The sequence below is a fragment of the Aythya marila genome, assembly GCF_965140915.1.
Source record: "Aythya marila genome assembly, chromosome: 15".
Classification (NCBI taxonomy): domain Eukaryota; kingdom Metazoa; phylum Chordata; class Aves; order Anseriformes; family Anatidae; genus Aythya; species Aythya marila.
In genome coordinates, this window is record NC_139056.1 from 15589144 (window position 1) to 15615477 (window position 26334).

General features: G+C 48.1%; 1 protein-coding gene across 1 annotated transcript; it reads right to left on the reverse strand.

Moving 5' to 3' along the window:
- Positions 1–15443: 15443 nt before the first annotated feature.
- Positions 15444–24856, reverse strand: SSTR5 (somatostatin receptor 5). Its single transcript, XM_082772086.1, has 2 exons — positions 24746–24856; positions 15444–17540 (listed from the first exon to the last, which is right to left on the reverse strand). The coding sequence occupies exon 2, from the start codon at positions 17474–17476 to the stop codon at positions 16364–16366; it is 1113 nt and encodes a 370-aa protein (XP_082628212.1). The 5' UTR covers positions 17477–17540; positions 24746–24856; the 3' UTR covers positions 15444–16363.
- Between the last annotated feature and the right edge of the window lie 1478 nt (positions 24857–26334).

Here is a 26334-nt window from a genome sequence, read left to right on the forward strand (position 1 = left end):
GGAGAATGCATTGTGCTTTTGAAGTTTTTCTGCATTTTAATTAGATGATTAAGAGCAGGCTCAGCTTTCAGGTTGCTGCATTTAAAAGTTGTGAAGGGGGGATGGTTTGAAAGGGGGAAGAAAGGAAGAGAAGCAACGTGGTGTATGGGCTTTTCATACAGTTCCATTTTCCACACTCTCTTTCTGTGCTGTCTGGAAATTGCAAATGCTTTTTGCTAAGTGCATCTCAGACAATGCTGGCTCCTGCTCACTGAACAATATGGAGGTGTTTTAATATCCTATTGGAAAATTTCTCGAGGGATTCACAAAGGGTGAAATCCACCCCCGTGTAGCCAGCCAGCACCAGGTCCCTCATTGTGAGACTTAAGTGGTTCATAGACTTCACTCCAGCCTTTGGCACAGCAGTGAATTTCACCTAAATGAACTGCCTGAAATGATTTGAGGCTAAATTCATGCTGGTTTTAGCTGGTGTCTGTCATGCTGGCTACTGGCTTTGCAGAACCTGGTGGAGGATCCCAGACTGGAGAAGCTGGAAAAGGGCAGGGCTGCAGATGATGATAAATGTGCCTGTTGCAGGGGTACAGAACACCCCCTTCACATTGGCCTGGCCCATACAGCTCAGCTCAGCTCCACATACTTGTCCCAGCTCCATCAGGTCAGAAATACAATGCAGTCAAAAAACTCCCTGACATAGCTTTTACGGGTGTTGGAGGCATCCAAACACAATTTGGTGACATGAATTTATTCTATGTAAATGACAGATTCCTGTCTGGAGCAGGCAGGCACATGCATGCCAGAAAATATTTGCCAGGCTGAGATGTGAGGCCCATCAGACCTCTGTCTGTCACCTGGCATATGGGACTGGATTCACACATGTGGCTGCAGAAAGCGAGCACAGCCTGTGGTGTGAGGCTTCATAGCGGTGCAAACAGCAAAGCAGAACGATCGCATTAATTCTGGAAGCTGCACAATTAATTCCCCCTGCCCATGGGAGCGGCTGTCATCACGTCTCGTCAGCGGCGGCATTTCTCCTGGTGACATGACACCGCTCTGGCGGGCGTTTTGCTGCCTGCCTTTGTTCTGCTTGCTCGAAGCAGCAGTTCTGCAGAGCAGCAGTCGGTGTGTGAGATGCAAAACCCCTCCCGTTGTGCCGAGCTGCTCTGGCCCCGAGTGTTAGCGATGGCCATGACTCATCCGTCTCAATCTACGGCCAGCAAGAAGAGCCGTGTGGTGCATCGTGCTGTTAACTCGAGCAGAGCTCTTTCCGCTGATCCCTCGTCTTATTTTGTGGTGCCAATGGGTTCATGGGGTAGGCAGCATGGCCAAGCACAGACCGTGCTTGGTGCTGCCTGCAGGAGAGGTGGCAAATTCTAATGATGGTCCTGGACTCTGAAAACCTTAGACTTTCTACATGGGGTTTTTGAGAGCCCTTCATCTCCACCCTGGTTTGTTCATGCTCTCTGGGCATGCTGTTAACTCCCAGAACAGAGAGGCGAGACGCCCAGAGCCACATTTTGCTCCTGAGGCTGCCTGGCAGAGAGGCGACCTAATTGTGTAAAGGTAAAGCAAAATGTTTGTCTCTGGTGCTGTGTCTGGGGATCTGCTGTGGTACAGCTGCAGCACTGGGGCTGTGGAGGGAAATTCAGGTACAAACTTACCTAGTGGCCTCACGTCACCTAACCTCACATCACCACAGGACAGGACTGTACATCCCTTGCAGCACCGACTTATTTTAAGGCCTATTGCTTTTCCATTTCCTGTGTTGGAAAAAAAGCAAAGCACTACAGCAACTTTGAAGGTTCACTCTAGTAAACGGAGAGTAGGCTAAGGGAACAGGACACGTCTGATGTTTGGGATGCCTCATTGCTCGAGGTCAGAAACCTGGATCGAGGGCTTAAAGGCTCGAGATATAGATGGTAAGAGAGCTGGTAAGAGAGCAAGTAGAGAAAGGTTTCACCTTCAGTGACTTTTCAGGGAAAGATGAAGAGATACAGAGGATTAAGTGTTACGAGATTACAGCAGGAAAGAGGGAGAGAACACAGAAACCCCAGAGCATCATCCATCTCATAGCAACAGGGCTGGATTTAGATGAAGTTATTCAAAAAATACAAAAAAAAAAAAAAAAAAAAAAAAAAAAAAAGTCCAGGAGTAAATGTGATGTGAAAACAAAGTGCAGGTTGAGGTGACCAGCTGAGACATTTCAGGTAACTGAGCTGGGGAACTGGATGAGCTGTGCTGGGAGCAAGCCACAGCGGGCCGAAATGAGCAACTTTTGCCTTTCTCCTTGTTGTAGAAGGGAACGGGCAGCTGGGAGGAGCTGGGAGAGGCACAGTGTGCACATGCAGGTGATGGTCTCCCAGTTTTTAAGTTTTTAAGGATGATGCTGCATGCCTCAAGGGTGCCAGGCCTGCGGGTAACAGGAAACACTGAGCCAATGTAGAGACTGCCTGCAGCTCAGCACTTGTGGCCTGCCCTCTATTTTGGTCCAGTAAGCCAGCAAAAGTTATTTACTTGTTCCCTTGAGCACCTGGCTTTTGCAGGTTTTCCTAGAGCAGGCTGTCCACCCAGTGAAGGCCACATTCAGACCACAGCGTTGTACAATGCAGTCCTGGGGCTGTCTTGGGGAAAGCCTCATGAAATGGAAGAAAAAGTGGTATATTTAAAAAAGGTGCTCCTTTACCCTAGCTATGTGTGTTTTCCTTTTGCACACACGCTCCAGCAAAAGTCTTTAGTACCCAGCAGTTGAAAATCTGCTCATTGAGTGGTCTGCATGACTGCCAATGAATATTCATAACTAGCAACTTAAACAGAGATGGCAACAAGCAAATATCTTGTGCAATGTTGTGAAGGTTAAAAGGGCACAGAGCAAGGCCTCCTTGACCTTCACATGCACATGGGTGTTTGTTTTGAGCAGTGCAGCAGGAGAGCTAACATTTGTTATACTTTGATGGATCAAAGGGTTGTCCAAGAAGGGAGTATTTAAAGCTGAATAGGAAGCTTTAATTTGACAAATTCTCTGCTGAGGTATTCAAAATGTCAGTCAGTCCCTCAGGCTTAGTGACTGGATTTGTAGTGTGTAAAAAAAAATAATAAAAAAAATAAATTAAAAATGCATTTGGGAGCATCACTTCTGTCTCTTGCTTTCTGGGAATGGCTGGCTGGGAGGACAGATTTTCATCCGAGTTTGTCAGTCTTTGTCAAAGAATGGCATGTTTTGATGAAATGCATTCAGAGATGCTCTCAGCTTGCCTGAAATCCACCGCCAAGCTGCTGGGGAAGCCTCTGTCTCTCCAACAGCAGCATATAGATAGGACTCGGAGAAAGGGTGAGTGGAGCTTTCGAAAATACATCTTGAGTCTGAGAAAGGTCTTCTTGGGGTGAGGAGAGGATCCCACAGGGCAGCTGCTGCACAGCACTGGGGAGATGGTTGACGAGAGCTGTGGAGGAGACCTGCGAGGAGAAGAGCAGCTCCTGGAAAGCAAAACTTACACTGGGCTTTATCCTGGCCATGCAGTGGAGATGATGCCTTAGAGATCCACAGGGCTCAGTCAGGGCTGAATCCTCCCCAGGGTGGGAAGCAGACCCTACGTGTGCTTTTGGCTGCAGCTGTATATCGTATTTCCTCCTTGAACCCCAGCTGGGAACAGGCATTTGTTACAAAACCAAATTCCCCAGACAGTTGTTTGTTGGAAAGGTCATTTGGCTGTCTTATCTGAAAATTGATGCATTGAAAGCTTTCCTAAATTTGCTCATTAAATATGATGCATTGCAACATTATCAACAAAAATGTTGGCAGGCAGGCTTCTTGTTGGAACATCCATTTTCCAGCAATCGTGGCCCCAGCACTGACCCAGGGGTGGCAGGAGCAGAGGAGGGGTTGGTCTGGCCCCCATTCAAAACCATGACCCAAAATGATGCCTTTTCAGACCAATCTTCTTTGCAAATCCTTGTAGCACGTGATGTGACCCTGTGACTGCAGTTGGTGCTGGGACGATGCTCCTTGCGTGCTGGAGCATCTTGCAGCTCCTGAGCTGGCTGGGCTCAGGCCTACAGATGCCCCCACATGAAGGACAGACACAGCAGGAGTGAGCTAGGGTGAGACAGACCCGAGGACAAGAAGACCAAAACCCCTGGCAAGGCTCCTGCCCACAGTGGTGATGCCTTCCAGGGCCTGGAGACCCCATCCTGCAGACCACAGCGGGGACAACAAGAGCCCTTCAGTCCGAGCGTGGTGCCTGGCAGTCTCACTTTTCTCTTTCAGAGACATTTAGTGGCTACTTGAGGCTATACAAGCCCATCAGGCACCGCCATGGAGGGCATTTTAGATACCACCATCCTCCCGGGAGGGGAGATGTGTCTCGGGCAGACTTCCCAGCCCTTCCCAGCAGCTCCCCGCCGGGATGCAGCAGCGGCCGCCCAGCCAAGCGGCAGCGCTGCCGTCGGTGCCCCCGTCCCTCTCCCCTCCGCCTGCCTCTCGCAGCAATTTGTCAAGCAGCGTGCGAGGCAGAAGCAGCGCTGAAACGCTCTGCGCTGAGATTTTCAATTAGGGAACACAAAAGCCTGTTTAATAAACTCTTAGAGGCTTGTTAGCTGAGACATAATTAAGATTAATGTTGACTTGGGACCAGAGGAAACAGGGCTGAAAGTGAATCAAAGGCAGGCAGGCAGCTTCCAGCGGCAGGATAATGCAAGAGCAAGTTTCCTCCCTGCAATGTCAGCTGGTGTCAGGTGAAGAACTGACCCGGGGAACATCGTGTGGGTTCTGACTCCCCATCCTCTGAGAAAGCAAGCACTAAGAAGGGCAATAAGTGATTTTGTTCCTCTTGTTCCCCAAGAAGCGCTTACAGGCAGGGGAGAGACGGGCTGTTTTCGCAGCAGCTTTGCACGCTCCGAGCGCAGGCAGCAGCAGGTTTGGAATAAAGCTCGACACTCCGGGTTGGCAGCAAGCCGGCTGTTTGGCTGATTGATTTCTGATGCTTCCCTGGGGCTGTGATTGCCCGTGGGAGGAGGGATGGCACAAGTCGGAGCCCTGCACACAAGCACAGCTGCTGCCAGTTTTGCTGGGCAGGTCTCAGCCCTGTCTCGGGCAGCAGCTGGGCAGGGATGCGGCCCCACACCAGGGTCAGGCAGACCGACCTGTGTCCATGCCCACACAAGGGCACAGGCAGCCACGGCCTCTGCACTCCCTGCTCTGCCATCAGCCTTATCAGCCTATTTTCTAGGTTGCTCTCTATTCCTTTCTGATAAAACTTTTCTTGGCTAATTCCAAATATGATCAGATTCTACGGAGGAGAGACAAAATCTTTGCTCTCCTAATGTGATGTCAGGTTTTAATTCTTTCCCATACATCTTCATTTATTAAAGTCCCTTTCCCTTCTGAGGCAGAAGATGTTCCTGGCTGAATTCATAAATCAAGCTAGGAGAAGTGGGCGGTAAAATCTACAAGCAGTTACACACCGGTGCCAGCGAAACAGCCCCATCGCTCCCTCTGGGCTGTGTGTCCAGGCAACATCTGGCCAGCATTTACACATTTACAGGCATTCATTTCTTCAGTTTAATGTTCTACCATGTTACCTTCTCCAGAAGAGGATGCAGGGAATCCTTAGCAGAACCCTTCCATTTTTCTGAAGGGCAAAATTCTACTTTTAGTCTTGCCAATGGTTAAACTGAAGAGGAAACCCATCTGTGCCACTGTGCATTGGCTTCAGCTGCCTGCTGGGACTCAGTTGCCCGAATTGCTTGTTTGGAGCTTTTCTAGATGTCCCTGTGCCTGTGGGTACAGCCCAGCTCTGTGCAGCCGAGGTGACTCCCATGGATGCTGAGTTCTCTGCAGCTTCATTGCTGTGTATATACACCAAAAAATGTCCCAAAACTCAGGGGTTTGCCAATTTGACTTGCAAGCATCTAGAACCACACAGCACTGTGCTCACCGTGGCAGCACCAGCATGGATTGCCTTCCCTGCTCCAAATCTGGTGCCCAGATGCAGCTAATACCCTGTCCTGCCAGGGATCAGAGAAAGGCATCCCAGAGAACAGGAGGGATGGGCTGCTGGGGGATGTCTGGGTGAGAGCAGTGCAGAGGAGGTGTAGCACAGCTGTGGACCAGATGAAAGTAGCAACAGGGCCTGGGAAAAAAAATCAGCAGGGGCACCTATTCCCCCTACAGAGCAGCAAAATCTGGAATCATGAGAGAGAGTGTAGGAAAGAGAGAGACTTTTGGGTCGGGGTGCAGGGAAGCACTGCAGGAGGAGTGGATGGGCAAAGGCAGGCGTGCACCAAGAGTGGAGTAAAGGGGACACCTCCCAGAATGACAGCGGAATTGCACCCCATGAGTCAGATCCTGAAATCCACAAATGTCCTGATGAGGAGGTGGGAGTTGTCAAGATGTTGGCTCCCACTCCACCGCCCCAACTCTCCCAGATCTCTATGGAAAATAGTCCCCTTGCTGTTGAGTTGTGAGGCAGAGGGCTTTAGTCATTTTTGTTTTGTTACCTAGAAGTTTAAGACGTGTCTCATCATGAACTATGCACATACAGAATGAGCTGACGGAAGGTTGCTGATGTTAATCACAAGCTGAGCGGAGACAGAAAAAAAGAGATGAAAACCCCAAATGCATACAAGCTGCAGGAGTCCTCAGAACTACCCGTCTCACTGCTTCCTCCCATGCCTCAGCCAATTCTCTCTCATTTACATCTTTCTCAGGTAAAGGCCAAATGTTTTTTCTTATTTACCAGGTGCACAAGTACACCAGCACCACTCTGCTCTGTTGGGGTGCCCTGCTTCTTCCACCAGCTGCTGCTTAGGGGACCCTCTCTGTGTCTGTGCGACCTGTAGCATGAAGGAGCACTGCTCTGGGTGCACAGGCACTGTAGCAATAAGCATGCTCAGCAATAGCTGGTTTTGCACTAACATCAGTGAATAATCAATAGTTCCACCAATATGGACCAGAACTACAGAATTGTTGTCATGGGCCAGCTAAGCTGGATTTACATGGCTGGACTGGTGTGACAGTAAATTCAGAGGTTAGACGTGGTGGAACAATGATGTCAGACCAGTGTGCAGCTCAGTGTTTTCCCATTACACCTCATTTTTGTGCCATCGTGTTGCCTCACTGAGCTGATGTCTAACGGGATGGCCCTGTCCATAGTTACCTTATCTGTTCTGGGTGCATTTGGCACCCTGGTTAGCGCCAGACCATCATCCCTGCTTGTCACAAAACCAAAAAGCTTTGCTGAAGTTCCTGTTGTTGACTCACCTTCACTGACCTCAGGGCCAACTCTCCTTTCAGCCACCTTCTTGAAAGTCCAAGACAGTTTTCCTGCTGCTCTTGATTTGCATGGATATAACCCGAGGACAGAGCTTAATTTGCCATGCACTGACTGCACCACCTTTGATCATTCAGCCTAACTCTAGCGTATGATCAAAAGGGAGAGAAAATAAGAAAATATTCAGAAACTGGCTCTAAAAGAAACCCAAAATAAAGCAAACAAGAAGGGGGGCAGAGGAGAGAGTGGCTATCCATCACCATTACCGTGTAACGCAAGAGCTGTGATAGCACTGATTTATCAATTGCTAAACGCTGCGAGGAAAGAACAAGAAAAATGCTGTGCAAAAACCACAAGCCCATTTGAGCCCAGATGAGCGTTTCAATAAGAAGTCTTGGCTAACTGGCCTGGTTTGGACTGAAATGGCTCAGGGAGGGTTCATCCAAGCCACTACGGCAACAGGAAGCGGAATCACCCCACTGGCAAGGCGAAGCAGGAAGGTGAGGTGGGATGGGGGCTGTGGGGTTGAGTCCCCATGGGGCAGCCTCGTCCCTGTTCTGCTGCATGTGGTGGGTGTGCTTAGGGCATGCAGACACCTCGTGTGCCAGCACTTTGCCAGCCGGGTAAGGCACATCAGGCTGGCTCCTGGGAGCAACCTCCGCAGTTGGAGAATAGAGCGTAAGCATCCCGGTAGGTCCTCCTCCATCAGGTTCTCGGGATAGATGATGGATTTCATGATTAATAATATGCCCCTTCTCGTCATCCTTCAGAGCATAAATCTTGCTCGCCGTGGAGCAAAAGGCTGAACAGAACAGCGGCTGCATATAAATGCCTTTGGGGCTGGACGGGGGCACTTCAATGCTGCAGCTCAGCTGGAAACAGCTAACAGTGGCAAGGAAAAGAAATATGCTCTCTTTTGTTCTGTAATTGTGGGAGAAAAGCAAAATTAATAATCCATTTCTGTCACTAACTAGGCAGCCTTTGGAAGCTTGCTTTGGCAGGTAGTTCGGAAGCCTGGCTGTTAGCTTACCTGGCTCCTCCAAACTTGAATGTTTAGAGACATCTCCCATGCCTGAGCTTTTAGGAGGGGTCCTGACCCTTTTCATCCAATTCAGAAAATGGATAGATTAGGTCAAAGTCCTCTTAAGTTTCCATCTGGCTGGAAAACAGTTTATGGGGAAAGATGGAAACGTGTAAAGCCAGGTTTCATCGCAGTATTACACTCGATTGTAGCTGGATCTAAAAGCACTTCTTACCTCATTTTAGCAGTTGAAAATGTCTTCAAATGTCACCCTTTTATCCCAGAAAACACTTCCCAATTCATCCGTCATTCCAGACATGGCCCTGCTCTTCTGCCATCCCTTTACTTTTGCCATCTCTTTTGTCCCTAGTTGCCTCGTGCGTAATTGTTTCGATCAGAAGCATCAGCTGGCAGAAGTCCCCAGTCAGAGACGTCTCTCCCTGCCTCAGTCATCTTGCACCCCTCAAATCACACTTCCCTCTCTTAATTGTTTGCTTAATGGTTTAATTCATTAAAGGGATGGCCTAATTGCTGGTAGCATTTTTTCACTGTCACCAGGCTGCCAAGGGAAAGGAGGCAGTCGTTGATCATGTCCAGCACCTCTGGCCCTCGCTCCAGATGCCTGAGGGCATTGGTTTTGGGGCAGCAGGAGAGATCAGCCCCAAGGAGGCCTCCCAGCCCCTGCTCCCAGTCCCTGCTCTGGGACCAAGGCACTGAGGATGCCCCTGGCTTCAGCCTTGCTACGCTGGTTGTTTGATATTTGCAGCTTTTTGACATCATTATCAGCTGTCAGCTTCTATTTTGCTGACTGTCATCTCAATGGCACAACTGGGGATGACGCAGCTGGTGGAACTTGTTGAAGGGCACCAGAGCAAGGCTGGGGCCAAGCTGATCTCTGCTCCTCATCCTCCCCAGTATGATCCTGATCCCTCAAAGATAATGTGCCACAAAAAGAAAGTGTACCACATAAAGAAAACCTCATACTCCTGCACCTGGGCTGCACTGTAAGATCAATTTTGCTCTTTGGTGAGTGCACACCAGCAACTCCTGCTGTTTGCAGCTGCCTCCGAAGCTGCCATGAGCCATGCCCTGTGGTCCAGCCAGAGCAAAACTCAGCCCTTTCAGCTTAGACTTTTTTCATCTATCTTTTATCTCTTCAAGGAGAGGAAGTGCATTAGGCAGCCAGCGAAACTCTGGATGTTGGGGCACAAACTGTCACAGATCTAGTTTTGCAATATTGCAACTCCTCCAGCTGAGCATACAAAAATTTGGGCTTACAAATCTGACAGTTCCAGAGTTGTCCCAGTACCAACAGTTGTGTCACACTGAGAAAGATGGTATGGATGCTCTTCTTGAAAATTAGGACTTGTCCAAAGTAGAGGACAAAGTTCCCTGTAGACCAGGAGATGTGATGATGGTCATTGATGCTGGTCACTCTTAGCTTCCAGTGACACCCCGAGGACTGTTGGCTTGAGCAGAGGTATTCTGTATTGTCTCAAAGGCAGGAGAAGGCGCATTTTGACCCAGTTACTTTGGCCTCCTGTGATAAGGAATAGCCCCATATTTTCCAGGCTTGCTTGGGGTTGGGAGGGGGATGAGCCAATCTACCTGAAGCCCTGCTGTGTCCTCTGCTCAGTTTGCTTAGCTAGAGGCTCTGCTCTAATGTGAATTAGAAGCATGCCCAATTTTAATGTATATTAAGAATATTTGGCAAAAAATGGTTCCCTGCCTGTTTTATGTTATTTTAGCAACAGAGACAACTTATTTCTCATAGATCAAACTGCCACTTTGTAATTCTTTCTGTATTTTCACAGTGCAGTCATTTATTTGCCAGTCATTAGCAACCAGCAGAGAATAAAATCAGTCGATGCTATTTAGATGAAACACGGCTGGTTAGAAAGCACTGGCAGAATCCTTCCCCGGGTTGTGCTTTGAGATTAGTCATCAGTACAACCTGGCAGAGGCTGGTTTATAACTCACCCACTGAAGGTCTCTGGCACGGTTGCCCTGCTGGTGAGGGTTATCTTACTCCAACAGCCTGGATGGTAGCAAACCTCCAAAGAGGCTGCTGAAGAGTAAGACCTACCTTTGCTGGATGCAAAACATCTTATAAAGCCAGGCTGTGTGCCTGGCTATACTGGTGATTTGCAGAACTGGGGAAAAGGATTCATTTCTCTTTTAAAAATGAATTCAGACAGATGTGCGGCGCTTTTGAGGAGTTTGGAACAAATTGCCCCCCACGGGAAGCGCAGCAGCACCCTGCTCACGTAGGTCTGCCTGGAGGGCAGGAAATGTGCCCGTGGCACGGAGACAGGGAGGGAAATTGCAGACGGGGCTGAGTGCGATCAAACACGGCAGCGCGACAGATAAGACACAGCGCACATCAAGGGCGAGCCCAGCTGGCTACAGGAACTCTAACGCAGTGGGGCCTCGTTCCCGTATCTGCATTCAGGATGTCAAAGACCCTACTTCATGCTGTATGCTGAAATGCTCCTTGAAGTGCTTAGCGATGTGATTTCCCAAGGCCTTACCCAGATTTCATTCCTCCTCTTCTGCCGCTGTGTACAAATCACCTGCATTTTCCCCTTGAAGTGAGAATATTATTTCTAGTCTATATCGCACACTCATATATAACCCCTAAAAGATGGCAGAAGTGATCTGACTCGTGCCATTTACCTAACTGATATCGCAGCCACCGAGCATCGCTCACACCTGGTGTCTGTGACACTGAGCACTTGCCCAGGTTGCAGGGGGCATTGCCCAGCCTGACTTGGTGTCACTGCAGCCGCAGTGCGGATGGATGGTGTGCTAACGAGTTGGGTGGGTGGTTATTCAGTCCTCCTTGCCCTAAGAGAGCCACACCAAAACCCAATTTTCTTTTGAAGTGGTCCCTCTGGAGAGGATAACGACAAGCAGGCTCACGATGCCCAGAACAAGCTGCACGATTTCTGGAGATGCATTGTCGACAAGAGCCGCCTGATTGTCCATCTAGCACAGCTTTTACGAGTTGAAACCCCACCTGAATAAGGGAAAAGAGACTTATGTCACAGAGACATAAAATCAATGCACCAAAACTTTTCATTTTCAAAAAAATAGCAACTATTCCCGCAAGACTTCAACAAAACAGATGCAAACTCCATAGTACAAAAGCACATTGTACTGGGACTTCCAAATTTCCCAGCCACGCAGGACATAAGCACAAGCCTGTCTTTTCTTCACAGAGTGCATGACAGGACAGAGTCATCCCTTCCTCATTAGTTCTGATGTTTTATTGGGAATATATTGCATTAAATTAAATGCATTTGCAAAGCAAGTATTCCTGCTGAAATGCACATTTATTCATTCACTGGAGCGTGACCATTACTGTCTGCTTAGTAAATAAAATTAGTTTTGATTCTTTTTAAATTAGAAAACAAATCAGTCATTACCCTAATGGAAAGGCTCTTTCAATTTCGTTGGTAAATGCTGCACACATTTCTAAAATGTATTATTTTATTGTAAATTAGTAGAATACCAGTCCTACTCCCTTGCTGTAAGTCCTGAGAGGAATCAGAAAGAAATTCAGACACTTCTGAGTTTTTCCACTTTCTGTTGCCATTCTTGCAAGGAGTTAGTTTTTGGTGCTTTATTGAAACTATTTTCCTTTGAAATCAAGTGAAAGAGGATAACTGACTTGATCAGCAGCCAGAGCATGCTTTTCAACATCCTTCATGTCTTTCTGACCGTCATTTGTGGCCAGAGCATCAAATAGGCCATTGAAGAAAGTAGGTGATTGGCTAGGTATAGCCCTGCAACATACCCTGCAAATTTGATGGCACACTGAAACCAACTCTGATTTCCTCCACTGTGGTTCAGCCCCGATGCAGGTGAGCTCCGGGGCCAGCCTGGGGCAGTGGCTGGAGCTCCTGTGTCCCCAGGGGATGCGCTGCCACCTGGGAAACCAGCTGGGGATGCAAGGGGCCTGGCCAGCGGGGCTTGGGCAAGACTTCACAGCTGGAGAGAGCCCAGAGAGCTTCGTCACAAGCAACAGCTGCTTCTTAGGACCCAGAAAAATAAGTGAGCAATTGTTGGGTTCGTTTTGTTTGATGCAAAAGTTGTTTATTTTATCCAGAATGTTTTAACAGAGGAAACTGAGGACAATCCCTTCAGCATAACCCTGAAGAGCATGGTAGATTATCAGAGCACGGTAACTCCACACAATACGTGCTGATCTTCCTTGGATCCGGAGAAAAGAACAGGGAAATTTCACTGGGTACACAAAGTGCTTGTAGTTTGCACTAAAACTCTTCCTCTATGGTAAAAGATGATGCTTTTGTTAGCGCTATATTAATGTTTATAAAGCGTCTTGGCATGAAATGCTGTTGGCTTTTCTTTCCAGCATGTTATAAAATCATCATGGAAAGAAAAACAGAGCATCCCTAATGCACTAGATTATTGTTACACTGCTATCGCCTGATACAGCACCAGATTAATGTGACAGAGCAATAAAACTCTGAATCTTCATTTATCGCACCTCTTTAGCTCTCTCCTGTGATCAGAGAGGTTTGAAATAATATTAGCTTTTTCTCTGAGGAGAAAAATAAGAAGTTACCCAGAAATCTTTGATACTTATACACTGCCAATTTTCACTCAAGTGTTGGTCTTGTGAGTATTCTTCACTTGTTCCATGTTCTTACCTAATCCACAGAGGAATTTTTTATTTTCTTTTGTTTTGGAGGTTATTCTTGCATTTGCTTCTTCTTATATCGCTTAATCTGCAGGTGCATGATTTATTCTGGCAACGTTTTTATTTTGGTGTCAAAGTTGCACTCACACAGTCCTTGCAGGTCTAATAGGCCTCAGTTTGAAAGATGTCCATAAGGGGTGTCTGATCCTTGGATTAAATGTCTGGAGGGGCATTTGGGGTTTGCAACCTTCCTGCTGTCCCCACATCACCCCTCCAAGGCTGCAGGTGGTTTTGTTAGACTCCAAATTCTTCCATCTCAGTTCCAAGCAGCCTTCTGGCAGATCCGTGCCCAGCTCACCACCTCTCCAGGCTGTATCCTGGCCTCTGTCCCATCTATAAGCTTATTTTAAAATAGAAAAGGCCAAGTATGAGGCTGCTGTTCCCTGCACGTTTAAATTTTGTAAGCAGTGCCGTTGATCCCAAGCACATCAAAAGTTTCTGCTGGACTGCTGCTGGTTGCACTTGATTCAAGTTTGCCAGGAATTTCTTCATATTCCCCAAGCAAAATGATTTCACTTGAATATGAAGAATGAGATATCCAAGCAGCCCTTCTTTCAGGCAACCTTAGGAAAATATTGGAGAGCATGGGCAGCAATGTCCCCCTTCCCTCTGGTCCCCAGGCTTTGCCTCTCTCCAGGACTGCCAGGTCAACACAGCAGCTGCCAGCTTGGATTTTTTTTTTTTTTTTAATGCAGCTCCAAACACATTGTTAGGAGACAGCAAATTAGAAGTTCTTTACTCGGTGCTGTCTTTCAGCCCTGAGTGCTGTATGACAGCCATCAGTGCTGTTTTTCCTAGCTTTACAGACCCAGGAGCTGATGTACGGGGTGCGAAGTGACTTAGGCAGAGTCTCTCAGCCTCGGGGTCCGACTCCTCATCTCAGCCTGGCATTTCAGCTCTTTGCTGCTGCCTTCCCTGGCCACTCCTCTACATCATGACTATGTCTTGCTACTTCCATAGCAAGTCTTAACACAGCATATAACCGATAAGAGCCACTAGCCATGCTCAGCTTTGCTGCTATGGTGAGCACTCTGCTTTTTGCACTCTGTTAATTTTCCCCATGCTCAAAAGCTCAGCTGCTCCAGAGGCTGGTGATGGACGAAGGGATGGCCTAGATATACTTTGCAGAGCAAGCAACCAATGCTGTGTACACAGGGCACCCTCCCTTCATGAGAGCATTAATTATTACTGCTGCTTGCAAACTGATCTGTGAACTGAAATGGGTTTTCTAATTCTGTCACTGGAGAAGAACTTCTGGCTAATCAACTGGAGGCAGATGGAGTTGGCACAGATGACATAAAGGCCTGTACTAATTTCTCCATGTGTCTCAAGAACTGATAAGAGAAATGATTTATGCCTGGAACAGTCTGATAATTCCGGAAATAATAGATGTTGCATGACTTAATTAGTCAATGTAGACCTGGTTGTGCTGTGGTTTTGAATGAAGGTCCATGGTATAGCACAGGTATATGGAAGGTGGGCTACAGCCTGCTGCTGCAAGAAGCCCGAATGTCAGCCCATCCTGGGAGCTCATGCTAAAGAGTCACATCAGGAGTAAGCAGACCTCAGACCTGAGAGGTTTTCACTCAAGCAGCAGCAGGCTGTGGCTACAGCCCTGCCTGTTATGCTCAGTCCTTGGGGTGGTGGGCACACAGGCAGTCTCTTCTCCCCTGCTGGCCAAAAGGGAACACCCTGGGGTGGGAGCGAAGGCGCTGCCCACCCTGAGTCATCCTATGGGGCAAAACACGTTTTGCTTTGCCTGCCTTCTCCTTATACACAGATCAAAGCAGCCTTATGTCCTACCATGGGACCTCCCTGTAGTACCTCCTACCTCTCAGCCCAGGCTGGGGTTTTTGGACACAGCACAGTTTTGCTTTCTCTAATCACTCTCACCTGCCTTTCTCTGGGTTGTAGTTTAGAGGCGGACCATGTCAGCGTCGTGCTTTGTTTAGAGATATTTGAATAATCTGCCTTACTTGTACAAATGTCAGGCTGATATTTACTGCTGGTGCCAGGGCCCAGCCATGTCCCCTAGAGATGCTACAGAAGGCCACCAGGGGTTGGAAGGGCAGCTGATGTGCCCCCCCTTTGCCTCTGCTGCCCTGCTTTCTATTATATACAAATAATTTTCCTTACAGAAGGGCTGTTTGACCTGTGTGGGTGACTGCAGTGGCAGAAAGCAATTTCTTAAGAGAATAAATAGTTTCTGTCTGGATTAAAACAAGCCTGTAATTTGTTTTCATCCTTTCAGCACAGAAAGATTCCTCACTTTACAGTGCAAGTGCTTCGGGTGGGGTACAAGGCAGGTGTCAGGTCTGGATACTGCTCCTTGCTCCCTCTGTCCTGCTATATGCTCTTGCAGAGCCCCACAGATCCCCATATTGGCCCTATCACACTGAACTATATTGCATCTATGATAAGGTAAGTTTTAAAGTCTCAGATGATAATTTTTTTTTTTTTGTGCCATGTCTGACATTGCTTGGAGAAGCTATGACATGGGTAGTCAGAAGGGGATTGAACTTGTTTTAATTTCTGAAAATACAATTTAAATTCAAGGCCATACTTACATTCAGAACCAATAAATATACACAACAGCTTTCCAGCACTTCACAATCATTGTCACTTACATGATAATAAAGTGGTTACATTACATTTTATATGCAGTTTGGTTTAGAATGTGAAAGTATCATGAATACATTGAATTCTTCCAGCATTTTTCTCCTAGTTTTGTTTTTATTCTTTCTTCCTGTTTGAAAGATTCCCAAATACTTTGAGATTCTTATATGGATCAATAACAGTAAAACAGTGTAAATGGACTTCACAGCACTCTAAAGCCATGGATTATACATAATTTCAAGATCAGTGCTGTGACCTTTTTTGTATGGAACCTTTATTACAATGTAGTGTTTTTCTTTCAAAAGATCCCCTTGGAGACTTTCAAAGACATTTCCAGACAAATTATCTGAGCTGTTTTCTGTTTTGAGCTGATCCTGGCAGTGCAAAGCAGCCATGAACTCAGCTTAACAAGGTAGTTAGAACAGGTTTTGTGTTGTTTTGCATCACCAGAGAAGAAGTACAAAGCCAGCAGTGGGTACCAGTAGATCAGTTCTCTAGGGTACAGAAAGTGGTAACACGTCTGACTGCCTTAGCTAAAACACCGTACGAACTTTACGCAGCCCAGTATAATCCATAACACTTTTAGCTGGGAAAGGGAGGGGAGTGAAGAGAAGTCTATGTACATTTATTTGAGCTTGTGGGCCTCCGGGTTTTAGCTTTGTTATGATTTCATCTCTCCTTTATGTCCCCAAGTTCTCCAGGTCTACAAGTGTTTTGCAGTCCCAAACCATTCCCTTACACCTTGCTAGTCTGCATATGTCCATTGAATTCAATATTTCTCTGGGTTAACATGGATTCCTGCAGGCGACTGCTGTTCTCTTGCCTGTGTTCAATGGGGTCACCATCCTCTACACCATTGCCCTTTCGGAGGCAAAGGACTTTCTGAAAACTCTGCTTGAAGTTGTCAGAAAGAAATCCATAAAGAATGGGGTTGGCACAGCTGTTTGCATAGGACAGGACCACCACGAAGAAGTACACCCCTACCAGCACAGGGTCTTCTGGCAGTATAAATATCAAATTGACAATGTTCATCATGTAAAATGGGAGCCAGCAAAACACAAAGACGACCACGATGATCACCACCATCCTGGTCACCTTCCTCTCTGATCTCCTGCGCCTTGTAGACCCAACTCGGATCCCTGAAGATTTGACTTTAATCACAATCAGCAAGTAGCACAGACAGATCACCAACAAAGGACCAAAAAACCCTAGGACCGACGTGTAAATGATGAATGCTGCCGACCAGATGTTGACAGGCTCTGGCCAGTTCATGTTGCAGGTGTGAAAGTCTTCCTGCACATCTGAAAAGATGAAGACTGGAAGCACCACCAGGAACGAGAATGTCCAGACAGTCATACTGATGAGCTTGGCCACCCTGGGACGTCTCCACTTGGTTGATTTAATGGGATGAACTACTGCCAGGTAGCGGTCCATGCTCATCACAGTCAAACAAAAAATACTAGTGAACTGGTTAATACCATCTACAGTCATAACCAGCCTGCAGAGGAAGGAGCCAAAGGGCCAGTAGGAGATGGCATTCTGGGTGGCCAGGAAGGGCAGGCCCAGCATGAAGAGGACGTCAGCAATGGCCAAATTCAAGATGTAAATGTTGGTGACGGTCTTCATCTTGGCATAGCGCAAAACCACATAAATGACCAATGTGTTGCCACTGAGTCCGACTGCGCATACAAGGATGTAGAAGATGGGAATCAGGACTTTGTGGATGTATTTGAATGGAGGCTGCTCTGAGAGTGTCCCATTCTCTGTCACATTTGTCAGCAGTGAGGAATTCAGCTCACTGGAACTACCGTCCATACTCAATGTGTTGGGAAAGTATAAAGGATCCATAACTTTTAGTCCTCAGTTTTTCTTCTAGGGCTAAGAGACATTAAACTTCACAGGCATCTTGTTCCTAAAAAGAAAAAGAAAAAAAAAAAAAAGAAAAAAAGGAAAAAAAAAAAGAAAAAGAGACAGAAAAAGTGAGTTCAAAGTAGACTAAGTTTTACACATCATTTAATTTTCTATCTGTAGCCAGAATTTGTGTTTGAATTATGCAGTTAGCACACGTGATGAGATCAAGGCCTGAACAAAGGAATCCCACAATGAGAGAGCCTGAGTGCTCATCCCAATAGCTAATGGTATCTCTTTAATTTTCAGGAGCTCTGTGCAGTAACACAGCACACATCCCACTGGGAAATGTAAGTGAAGAAGGTGATGGCCATCACACTTCACAGGCAGAGACAGAAGCTTTCCTGCAGCGAAGGAGTCTGACTGCCCTAGCATGTGGGCTGTTCGGGTCCAAAGCCTGATGGTAATGAGGCCAGTCCTTCCTCTGCTGATGAGAAAGGTAAATTCTTGCATGCCTCCTGTGCCACTTGGTGAGCAAACTTTGCTGTTTGACTGTCTCGCAGACTGTTGTATACACATGTTCCTCTTATGTGCAGTCAGGGGACAGGGGGGAATATCCTCAACTTCCCATCTTGGGCAAAAAACACACAAATCCAGAACCCACCTCCCCTCTTATTTTTTCTCTCTAAATACTGACATAGAAAATGATTTAGAAAATAATTTTGAAAGATTTAGACCACACAGTGCATACAAATAAAACTGGCTGAAAGCACAGCCCTGGTGTTAGTGCCAAAAGCTTTAAAGTCCAGAGTGGTGTGATTCTGCTCTCACTTAGCCGAGGGTGCCTGGAGAGGCTCAGGGACTGACTCAGCCCTGTCTCGCTCCTGAACAAGTGCTGGGGGCTTTCAAAATCCAGAGCCAAAGATAGTTCCTGGCTTTTTGCATACGAAGCTCCACTGCAATGTTTCACAGGTCTCCCTGTTTACATAGAAACAGTCTCAGTTGATATATTCAAATGCCACTTGCTGCCTGGCGGAACCAATTGAAAACCCCCCAGAGAACATCGGCAGCTGTGTAGGTGGGGAGACAAAACCCTCCGTAACAACTGACAAAACCCTGTACAGAAATCAATGAACGCCAAGATGGAAGCGACCACTTCTGAGAACACTTTTCCATCAGGTCAGGCCATGTGCACACAGATGTGAAGACTCCGCAGTGGAAAGGAACAAGCTGTTTCTTTTCTGTCTCTCAAGATTATGCTTCTGTTAGTGTTTCTGAATCCCTCTCCTCTCACCCAGAAGTGTGCTTTTTATCTAAGAAACACCTTTCTTCCACATGAAAGCCAAAATGTAGTGGGAAGCCTCTGAGGATACAGAGAGCTGAACTGATTCGGTGAAGGAATATGTAGTTTTTGTTAGACAGCCTGAAAAGGTTTGAAAATCTCCAAAGCTCTGTTTCTGTGGCATGCTTGATTCACAAGGATATTTATTGGTTCTTTGTCTGAGCATGGTCTAAGTTGGTGTTTATAAAGCTTTCTGCTGTAAAGGAGTCAAAGCTTTTTGCTATAAAAAAAAAAAAAAAAAAGTAACATAAAGGATAGAAGAGTAGTAAAAAAAATTCACAATCCCAATCTGGCCCAAGATCTCTCCCAAGTTTGGGCAGCGTTCACTGGTGAAGCTGCTCAAGGAGGATGTGGGCCTGAATCTGGATTCAAAATTATAGCAAAAACACCCAGCCTACGTTGCACCTATGGCTTTAAGCAAAAGCAAAATTCAGTATCATGTAAGCATACAAAAAGATTTATTTCCAGGAAGAAAGAAAACACCTCCATGAGCTGGTTACTGTGCTTTCTCTTCGGGTGAGAAAAACTGCAGTGGGTGAGAGCAGAAGTACCTCCAGCTACCAGTAGTAATCATAAATATGCTGTTCTGATTTGGAAATGTGCAGATGGGGAGTAGGTGTCTCACATGTAACTCCGTGGCTAGGAGGAGATGTACCAGAGAAATCTGAAATCCAGGGTGGCTTGAATAGTAAAGCTGAGAGCTGCCAGAGCTCAAACAAATGCTGGCTCAACGATGGAGATGAGAAACGAGGGGAGGATCTGCAGGTTCTAAATAAACTACCATGGTGTTTGGGGTCTGGGTGCTACTGCCATGGGCGTGCTGCAAGAGCCATTGCAGTGTCTGATAGCACACTGCATGAAGAGGTCGGCTCAAACCATGCTCCTTGGGAATTAACTAGGACTGGACTTGGGGATTATGTAAGAAAAGGCAAACTGCAGTCCTGGCCAAAGAGCAGGCTTCAAAAATTCTTTTCTGACAGTAATTTTAAAATACAAATTTGTATTAAAACTCAGATTATCTGGGAGGAGTGCAGCGCTGCACTCCTCCTGGGCTGTCAGGGTTTTGATCTTGGGAAGAGTGATTGCCTTTTCCTGCAGGTCGGATGCAGTATGACCCAGCTGGTTAGCTAGTATCTTTAAAGATACTAAAGAAGAAAGGAAATGTGTGGTGGGATGAGGCAATTGGTGTTTATAAGCTCACATTCATGGAACTGTGTCTTTAGAACTGAGTATGTGCTGAGCCTAGGAAGGCACTTCTTCCCAAGAGTAGCCCAGACCAGCTCTGCAATATTCAGTCTGGGCCAAAAAGCAACATTTTTGTTCTGGGACTGCAAAAGTAGCAGGACAGTAAAGAGAAGCAGTGCTCCATTCAATGGGGAAGGTCAGGAACTGCAGCGCTGTGCAGCTCTCATCCCAGCAATTGTTAAAAAACGAGGATGGATGTGTTTCTTCTGAAGTTACTTCCTTTTCCTCACAGTAGATATCATTGAAAAGAGTTGACTAGAGAGATTGCACAGCAACTTCTTCAAGCCTGTTGCACCTTCCACCACATTCAGATTTTAAGCCTTAAGAGGGGCGGTGAGGACGAGGACTTCCTTTGTTCAGTGCCCTCCAATTGCTTCTCACCCCAAATATAACCTAATGAGCAAAATCCCTGCATGCCAAGGACCTCAGGCTCTTCCAGCCATCCGGTGCTGGCAACCCTGATTCACCAGAAGGATTTGTTGGAAGGACCTTTGCGCACCTTCCATGCAGGGGGGACAGTTTTCCCAGCCTCCTCCAACAGCAGCTGTGATGATATCCTGCTGCTGCTGTGCTGTCCCCAAGGGTCAGCAGTACCTCAACAGTATGTCAGTCTATTTCTTCATTATTTTGCCTTTTTTTCTCTTTGTTTAGTGTGAACATTAACCTTTATTCTCAAGTAAAGGTAGAATTTTGCACTTTTCAAGAGCAGGTGGATTCAGAAAGAAATACATTTGCTACGGCTCTCATGCAGTCTTTGATCTCCTCAGCTGGTGACAGCCCTCGGGTTGGCATTGCTGGCAAGGAGCTGACATCGTGTGAATGTTTCCCATACACTGGCAGGGGTTGTGATGTGGTAAGTGTCATCCAGACTTGAAAACTGAGCCCATGTCAGAGCTTCCTCCACTAAGCCTTTTAAACCATGTTGCCTTTACCTCGTAGCCACAAGATATTCTGGGGTTTATCAGAGCATGGCAGCAACAACAACAACAACAAAACCTGAACAGCCACAAAAGCACATTTTACTGGCTGTCTTTGATGAGCAGAGGTGATTTCCCCCCCTGCGTAGCTGACAGCTTGCCCCTTACCAACACAATTTTGTCTGAACTTATATTGCCACTACAGCAGTCAATGGCCATGAACCTCTACGAAAGGTAACTAAATATAATTAAGGCATGCTGAATGATATAATGATATCTTGTTTTGGTATTCTTTATTAACAGATTAATAAAAAGAAAAAATAAAATAAAACAACTCTAGGGAACTTCTCATCCAGATTTTTTTTCCCTTTTGGTGTTTGATCTCCAAGATATTCCACTGGAACACTTCATAAATTATGTGCTTTATGCTTAAAGCATATGAACTAAAAAGAACAGAGAAAAAAAAAACAAAACAAAACAAAAAAAAAAAACCATAGATCCAGAGTTATCAGTGCTATAATTCCAACCTCTGATTTACAGAGCAGTACCCTGAAAAAAAAAAAGAAGAAAAAAAAAAAAAGCATTCTCGGCAGCTGGACAAAGCTGACTGCCTGTGTCCATGTCCAGGAAAAGAGAGAAAGAAGAAATAGCAGCGATGTTATGGTACAAACCATGCTGCCTGGAAAAAAGGTATTTAGCCTTTGTGAAAACCTCTCTAGCAGGTGTCCTAAACAAACATGCTTTGGCTGGGCACAAGAGCAGGTATCCATCTAATAGCACACAGCAGCCCATTAGTGATTGAAGGACCATCATAGCACAAGGAAGAACAAACCTTAAAACTGTCCAGGTGGATCAAGGTAGAAATTCCTCCTGGCTCTGGTTTCAATAGCAAAGCAAAATAACCCTAAGAAGTGTGTTGTATCTGACTCAAAGCTGGATATAGCTAAGATCAAGAAGTAATTACATAAAGAAACCTAATTTTGTGAGTCAAGATTTGATCTTGCTGCCTATTTACCACTGGAATCATAACTCTCTCTAATGCAGCATCAAACATAATTGCTGTGAAGAGAATTACCACAACAGAAAGGCAGATTACTGCTTTCAGGTACAGAATAACTAACAGGAATACATAAAATGATAATCCAGACAGATCTGCTTTTAAAATACATGGCCTTGGTAGTAATGGATAGAAACACAACTGGGTAGGTACCCAAGAAGTATCCAACAGCAGCAGAACTTCACATCTTTCCCCTGTCCCACAGAGGGGACTGTGAGGTGTTAGTGGAGCTATTTGCTCTAACAAAGAGGAAAAAAGCTGTACCGGTCCTTAATAAATCTGCCCTTTGGGGAATAAATGTTCATTGCCTGCTTCCTTGGATGCAAGCAGGGGAGCCTCGGGCTTTGCATTTGCAGCAGTGGAGCAGCCAGAGCCCAGGGTTGCTGCAGCAGGAGGGAAGGAGCTGCTGGTGGAAGCGGGACAGGAGGGAGGTGGTGGTGTGAAAGTTGGTGTGACCTGGCAGAGCAGCTCCAAAATAGCACAAACACCCAGGCAGGGCTCTGCGTGAGGAGGAGGCAAATGCAGCATCATGCCAAGACCTCCTTCAACTTCTTACAGTTACAATAATGTTCTTGCACAAAAGCAGCAGCTTGAAGATGGCACAGAAATCTTATTCCATATACAAAATCTTTGGTGTGTTCCCTCCTCCTCCTCCGCCCCCCCATTCCACCTCCTAGGAAAAAGCAAAAGGATTCAGTTCAGATAGGAACTTCTTCCTCCTTAAATTCTGTCATTTGGTATTTCTCAGGGTGTGCATTTCACCCAAAACCAACCAAACAAAAATCCCACAGCCCTGGAGTGATTGATTTTTCTCTACAGGAGACATATCAAAACAAATTTCTTGCACTAAATTAGTTTTCTGTTTTGACTAGCTGCATCGGTACTAAGCACTGATGAACTGAAGTCAAAATTGAATAATGTCTTGCCACTTTTAGCACTATCAATATCTCTAGGAACTATATTTTCCAGTCAGTGTCACTTTCTTACTGCTGCTCAGCCCAGCCCAGCATATCCTAGAGCACTCCGTGGTTATGTTACCTGATGACTTGATCCTATTTTTAGTTTGCAAACAAACAGCCCATAAAGCACTCTTGCTTTTGCCAAATATTTGCTAAATACTATTTTCCCCGTGCAAATTTCAGGCTCTGTTATGCTCGGAGATTACTCACTTTGGCTGAGCAGGTCCTCTCACACGAGCAGTCGTGCAAGTCACATGCTCCCAGTTTTGCTCCCAAATCAGTAGTTTTTAGCAACTTGAGCCAGAGGAGGGTGTGCAGCCCAACCCCGCCGTGTTCGCACCCGGGCAGGTGTGTTTGGGGCTAAACTCCAACTGCTGCGCTGGCGTACTGGTGCAGCCAGGGATTGTTACCAAAACATTTCTCTTCTCTTCCTCTCTCCTCTGCAATCCATTGAAACTGAACTGATTTCAGGGACATGCCAGATTCAAAGCCAGTGCAATTGAGGAGCAATTAACCACTGGCTGTGTCTGCTCCCAGGCTGAGGGAAAGCTGAAATGACCAAAGATGCCGTCGGCTCAGGTACCTCCTCCAGGAGAGAGCCCTCGGTCAGACGGAGCTCAGCAGTAGCTCCTCTCACTGCACAAAGTGGAGCAGGTCCAGGAGAGGAGCTGCAGGGAGACCTGTCCCACCAGTGCTTCTGTGCCATCCCCACATGTGATGTCCCTGGTGAGTGCTCCCCATGCCAGCAGTGCAGATCTGCTCTCACCACCGAGCCCTGGCCCCCAGCAGCCAAAGTTCCCACCACGAGCACTAACAGGCTGATCCTGGCACCCTACATACTGGCTGCCTGCTGCGACCCTCATGTCTCCTCCCCTCCAGAATCATAAAAAGTCTCTAGTTTACCCCAACACAAGTGTGCAAGGTCAAAACACCTGAGCTGGGGTGTTCTTCCCTTGCTCTTCTGCACAAGGGTCTGGGCATGGTGGGAAGGAGCTGTGCATGGGACTGCGGATGCTGGGAGCTGTAGGAAGGCAGCGAGGCACCAGGACACACGGTTCTACTCCCAGCCCATCTGGACGGTGACTCCCAGGGCTCCACTTTGACCTTGACCATCCACCTCTTGCTGACCAGCCTGGAGCACGTCCGACCCCCTGTGATTCTCTCTCGTGTTTTATCCCAAAGGAGCCTCATGCACTCAGCCCCAGCTCCCCGTGGCTTTCTGTGCCCCCATCCCACCGTGTGCCGGGTGGGAGAGCACCCGGGGCTCTGCCACCTCCTGGAGTCCCGGTGGGGCTCCCGAGCAGGTGGCGTGTCCCTGCGCATCCCTCCCGCAGGTGCCTTTCTCCTCCCTTTCAAGCCATGCTAAGGGATGTCCTGCCCTAAGCATCGCATCCTCCGCTCGGCCAGCGGCTCCTCTCCCCCATCCCTCCAGCCGGCCGGGACCTCTCGGCTTTCCAGCAGCCAGAGCCCGGTGCGGAGGGCAAAGAGGGGCAGAGGGGGGCAGAGGGGGACAGAGGGGGACAGAGGGGGGCTGGCTGCTTGCTCCGAGGGACATGCAAACGGGACCGAGCTCTCCGCAGCCTCGTTCATCCCAGAGAGCGGAGGAGCCCTCAAAAAGCGGGGTGCGTTTTGCCAAGCCTCCCCCCTGCCCCGTCCCCAGCCCTCCCTGCCTCTCCCCCCCACTCTCCCAGCCCCTTAGGCTCCCCCCGGTTCCTCTGGCTGCTCCTTTCTCCCCTTGGCAATGCTTACCTGCGGCTCCAGGGACTGCTCTCCGGCTGCTGGAGGCATGAGCAGCCCCGGTGCTCCGGCTGCAGCCGCCCGGGCCGCCCCCCGAGCCGGGAGCGCCCCCCGGGCTCCGCCGCTTCCCTCCGGCGGCGGGCGGGGAGCGGGGCCGCCCCCCCGGGGAGGAGGGACGGGGCTCCCGGCCGGGGGGGGGGGGAGGCGAAGGGGGGAGCCGAAAGAGGGGGTGGGATGGAGCAGAGACGGGGGAGGGTGGCACAGCCCGAGGGTGGTGGTGGAGGAGGGGGGGGGGACACAACCTGGGGCCGCCCCCGCTGCAGAAAGTTGGGCTGGAGGTGGGGAGCCGTCGGTGCTGGAGGAGGCAGCCCGCTGCCGGGATGCTCTGCCCCCTCCCTGCATGCCCGTGGCCCCCTCCCCGAGCTCGGGGACGCCCCTACCCGGCTCTGTGTCCCCCCCGTGCTGCCGCTGCTCTACCCCGGCCCCCCAGGAGGCGGCAGCCCCCCGGCACGGGTGGGGGCTCTGCGTCCCCCAAGGGGGGCTGGGGGCACCCGCTGCGTGCCCAAGGAGAAAGGACAGGGGCAGGGCAAGAGCCCCCATGTCCTACCTCAGGTCCAGCCCTCCTCCAGCCCCAAAAAGTCCATTTAAAGGCCCAGAGCGCGGGGCACCCACTGCTGCTCCCCCTAAAGTGCAGCACCCGATGGGGGGGCTCCTTCGGGGGCAAGGGGGGTGGTCATCACAGACACCTCGCACCCCTGGTCCTGAGCACCGGGCAGGGAGGAAGACCGAGTGAGGGGGGATCCAGTCCTGCCCTCCGCATGGAAGGGGAGCCGAGGCCCCCGGGGGGGCCGTTTTTACACCTCCAGGCTGTGGATCAGGCCCTGCGACTGCCAGCTGGGAGATGCGGGCTCAATACGCACGTTGCCAGGCTAAGCCTGGTGTTTGATTTACTCTTCCCAAACTCCCGCTGACTTCGCTGGGCTTCTGCTGAAATATTTTGCCCTTCGAATGCAACAAGTGAATGCGAATCTTATGCAGTTGTCCCCCCCACCCCGCACCGTCCCTCTGTTCCTACACGTGCAGGCACCACTACGCGTGCAGACAGACAGACAGACAGACAGACACCCCTGTCGGTGTCACCCGGAGCCCAACTTGTCCCTGTGGATGCACTGGGGGGGTCTGAGCGGTGGCTGTGTGGCCAGGCGAGCCCCTGCCAGCCGCTCCTGCTATCATCAGCATGCACGTGGCGTCGTGCTTCGTAATAATGTATATGATCTTAATCCACTGCTGAGGCTTTTCAATTAGAGATCTGTGATTGAGTCAGATGTGTGAATGCAAAAAAGAGAGGAGAAAGCTGCTTTTGGCATGTCACTTTCTAATTCAATCTGCTGATGTATTTATGGTCATGTATTGCTAAATTGAACTAAGACTCCAGTCTGCTCTTGCCATGACAATGGAGAGAGTCATCTGATAAAAATAGAGTTGGGATGATAAACAGAAGAGGAGAGGAGATTTTGATTACCTTCTTTGAAAACACGCCAAGCAAAATGTGATACAATAGCCCCACTGTGAATATCAGCTTGAATCAAAATAGGGCTAAT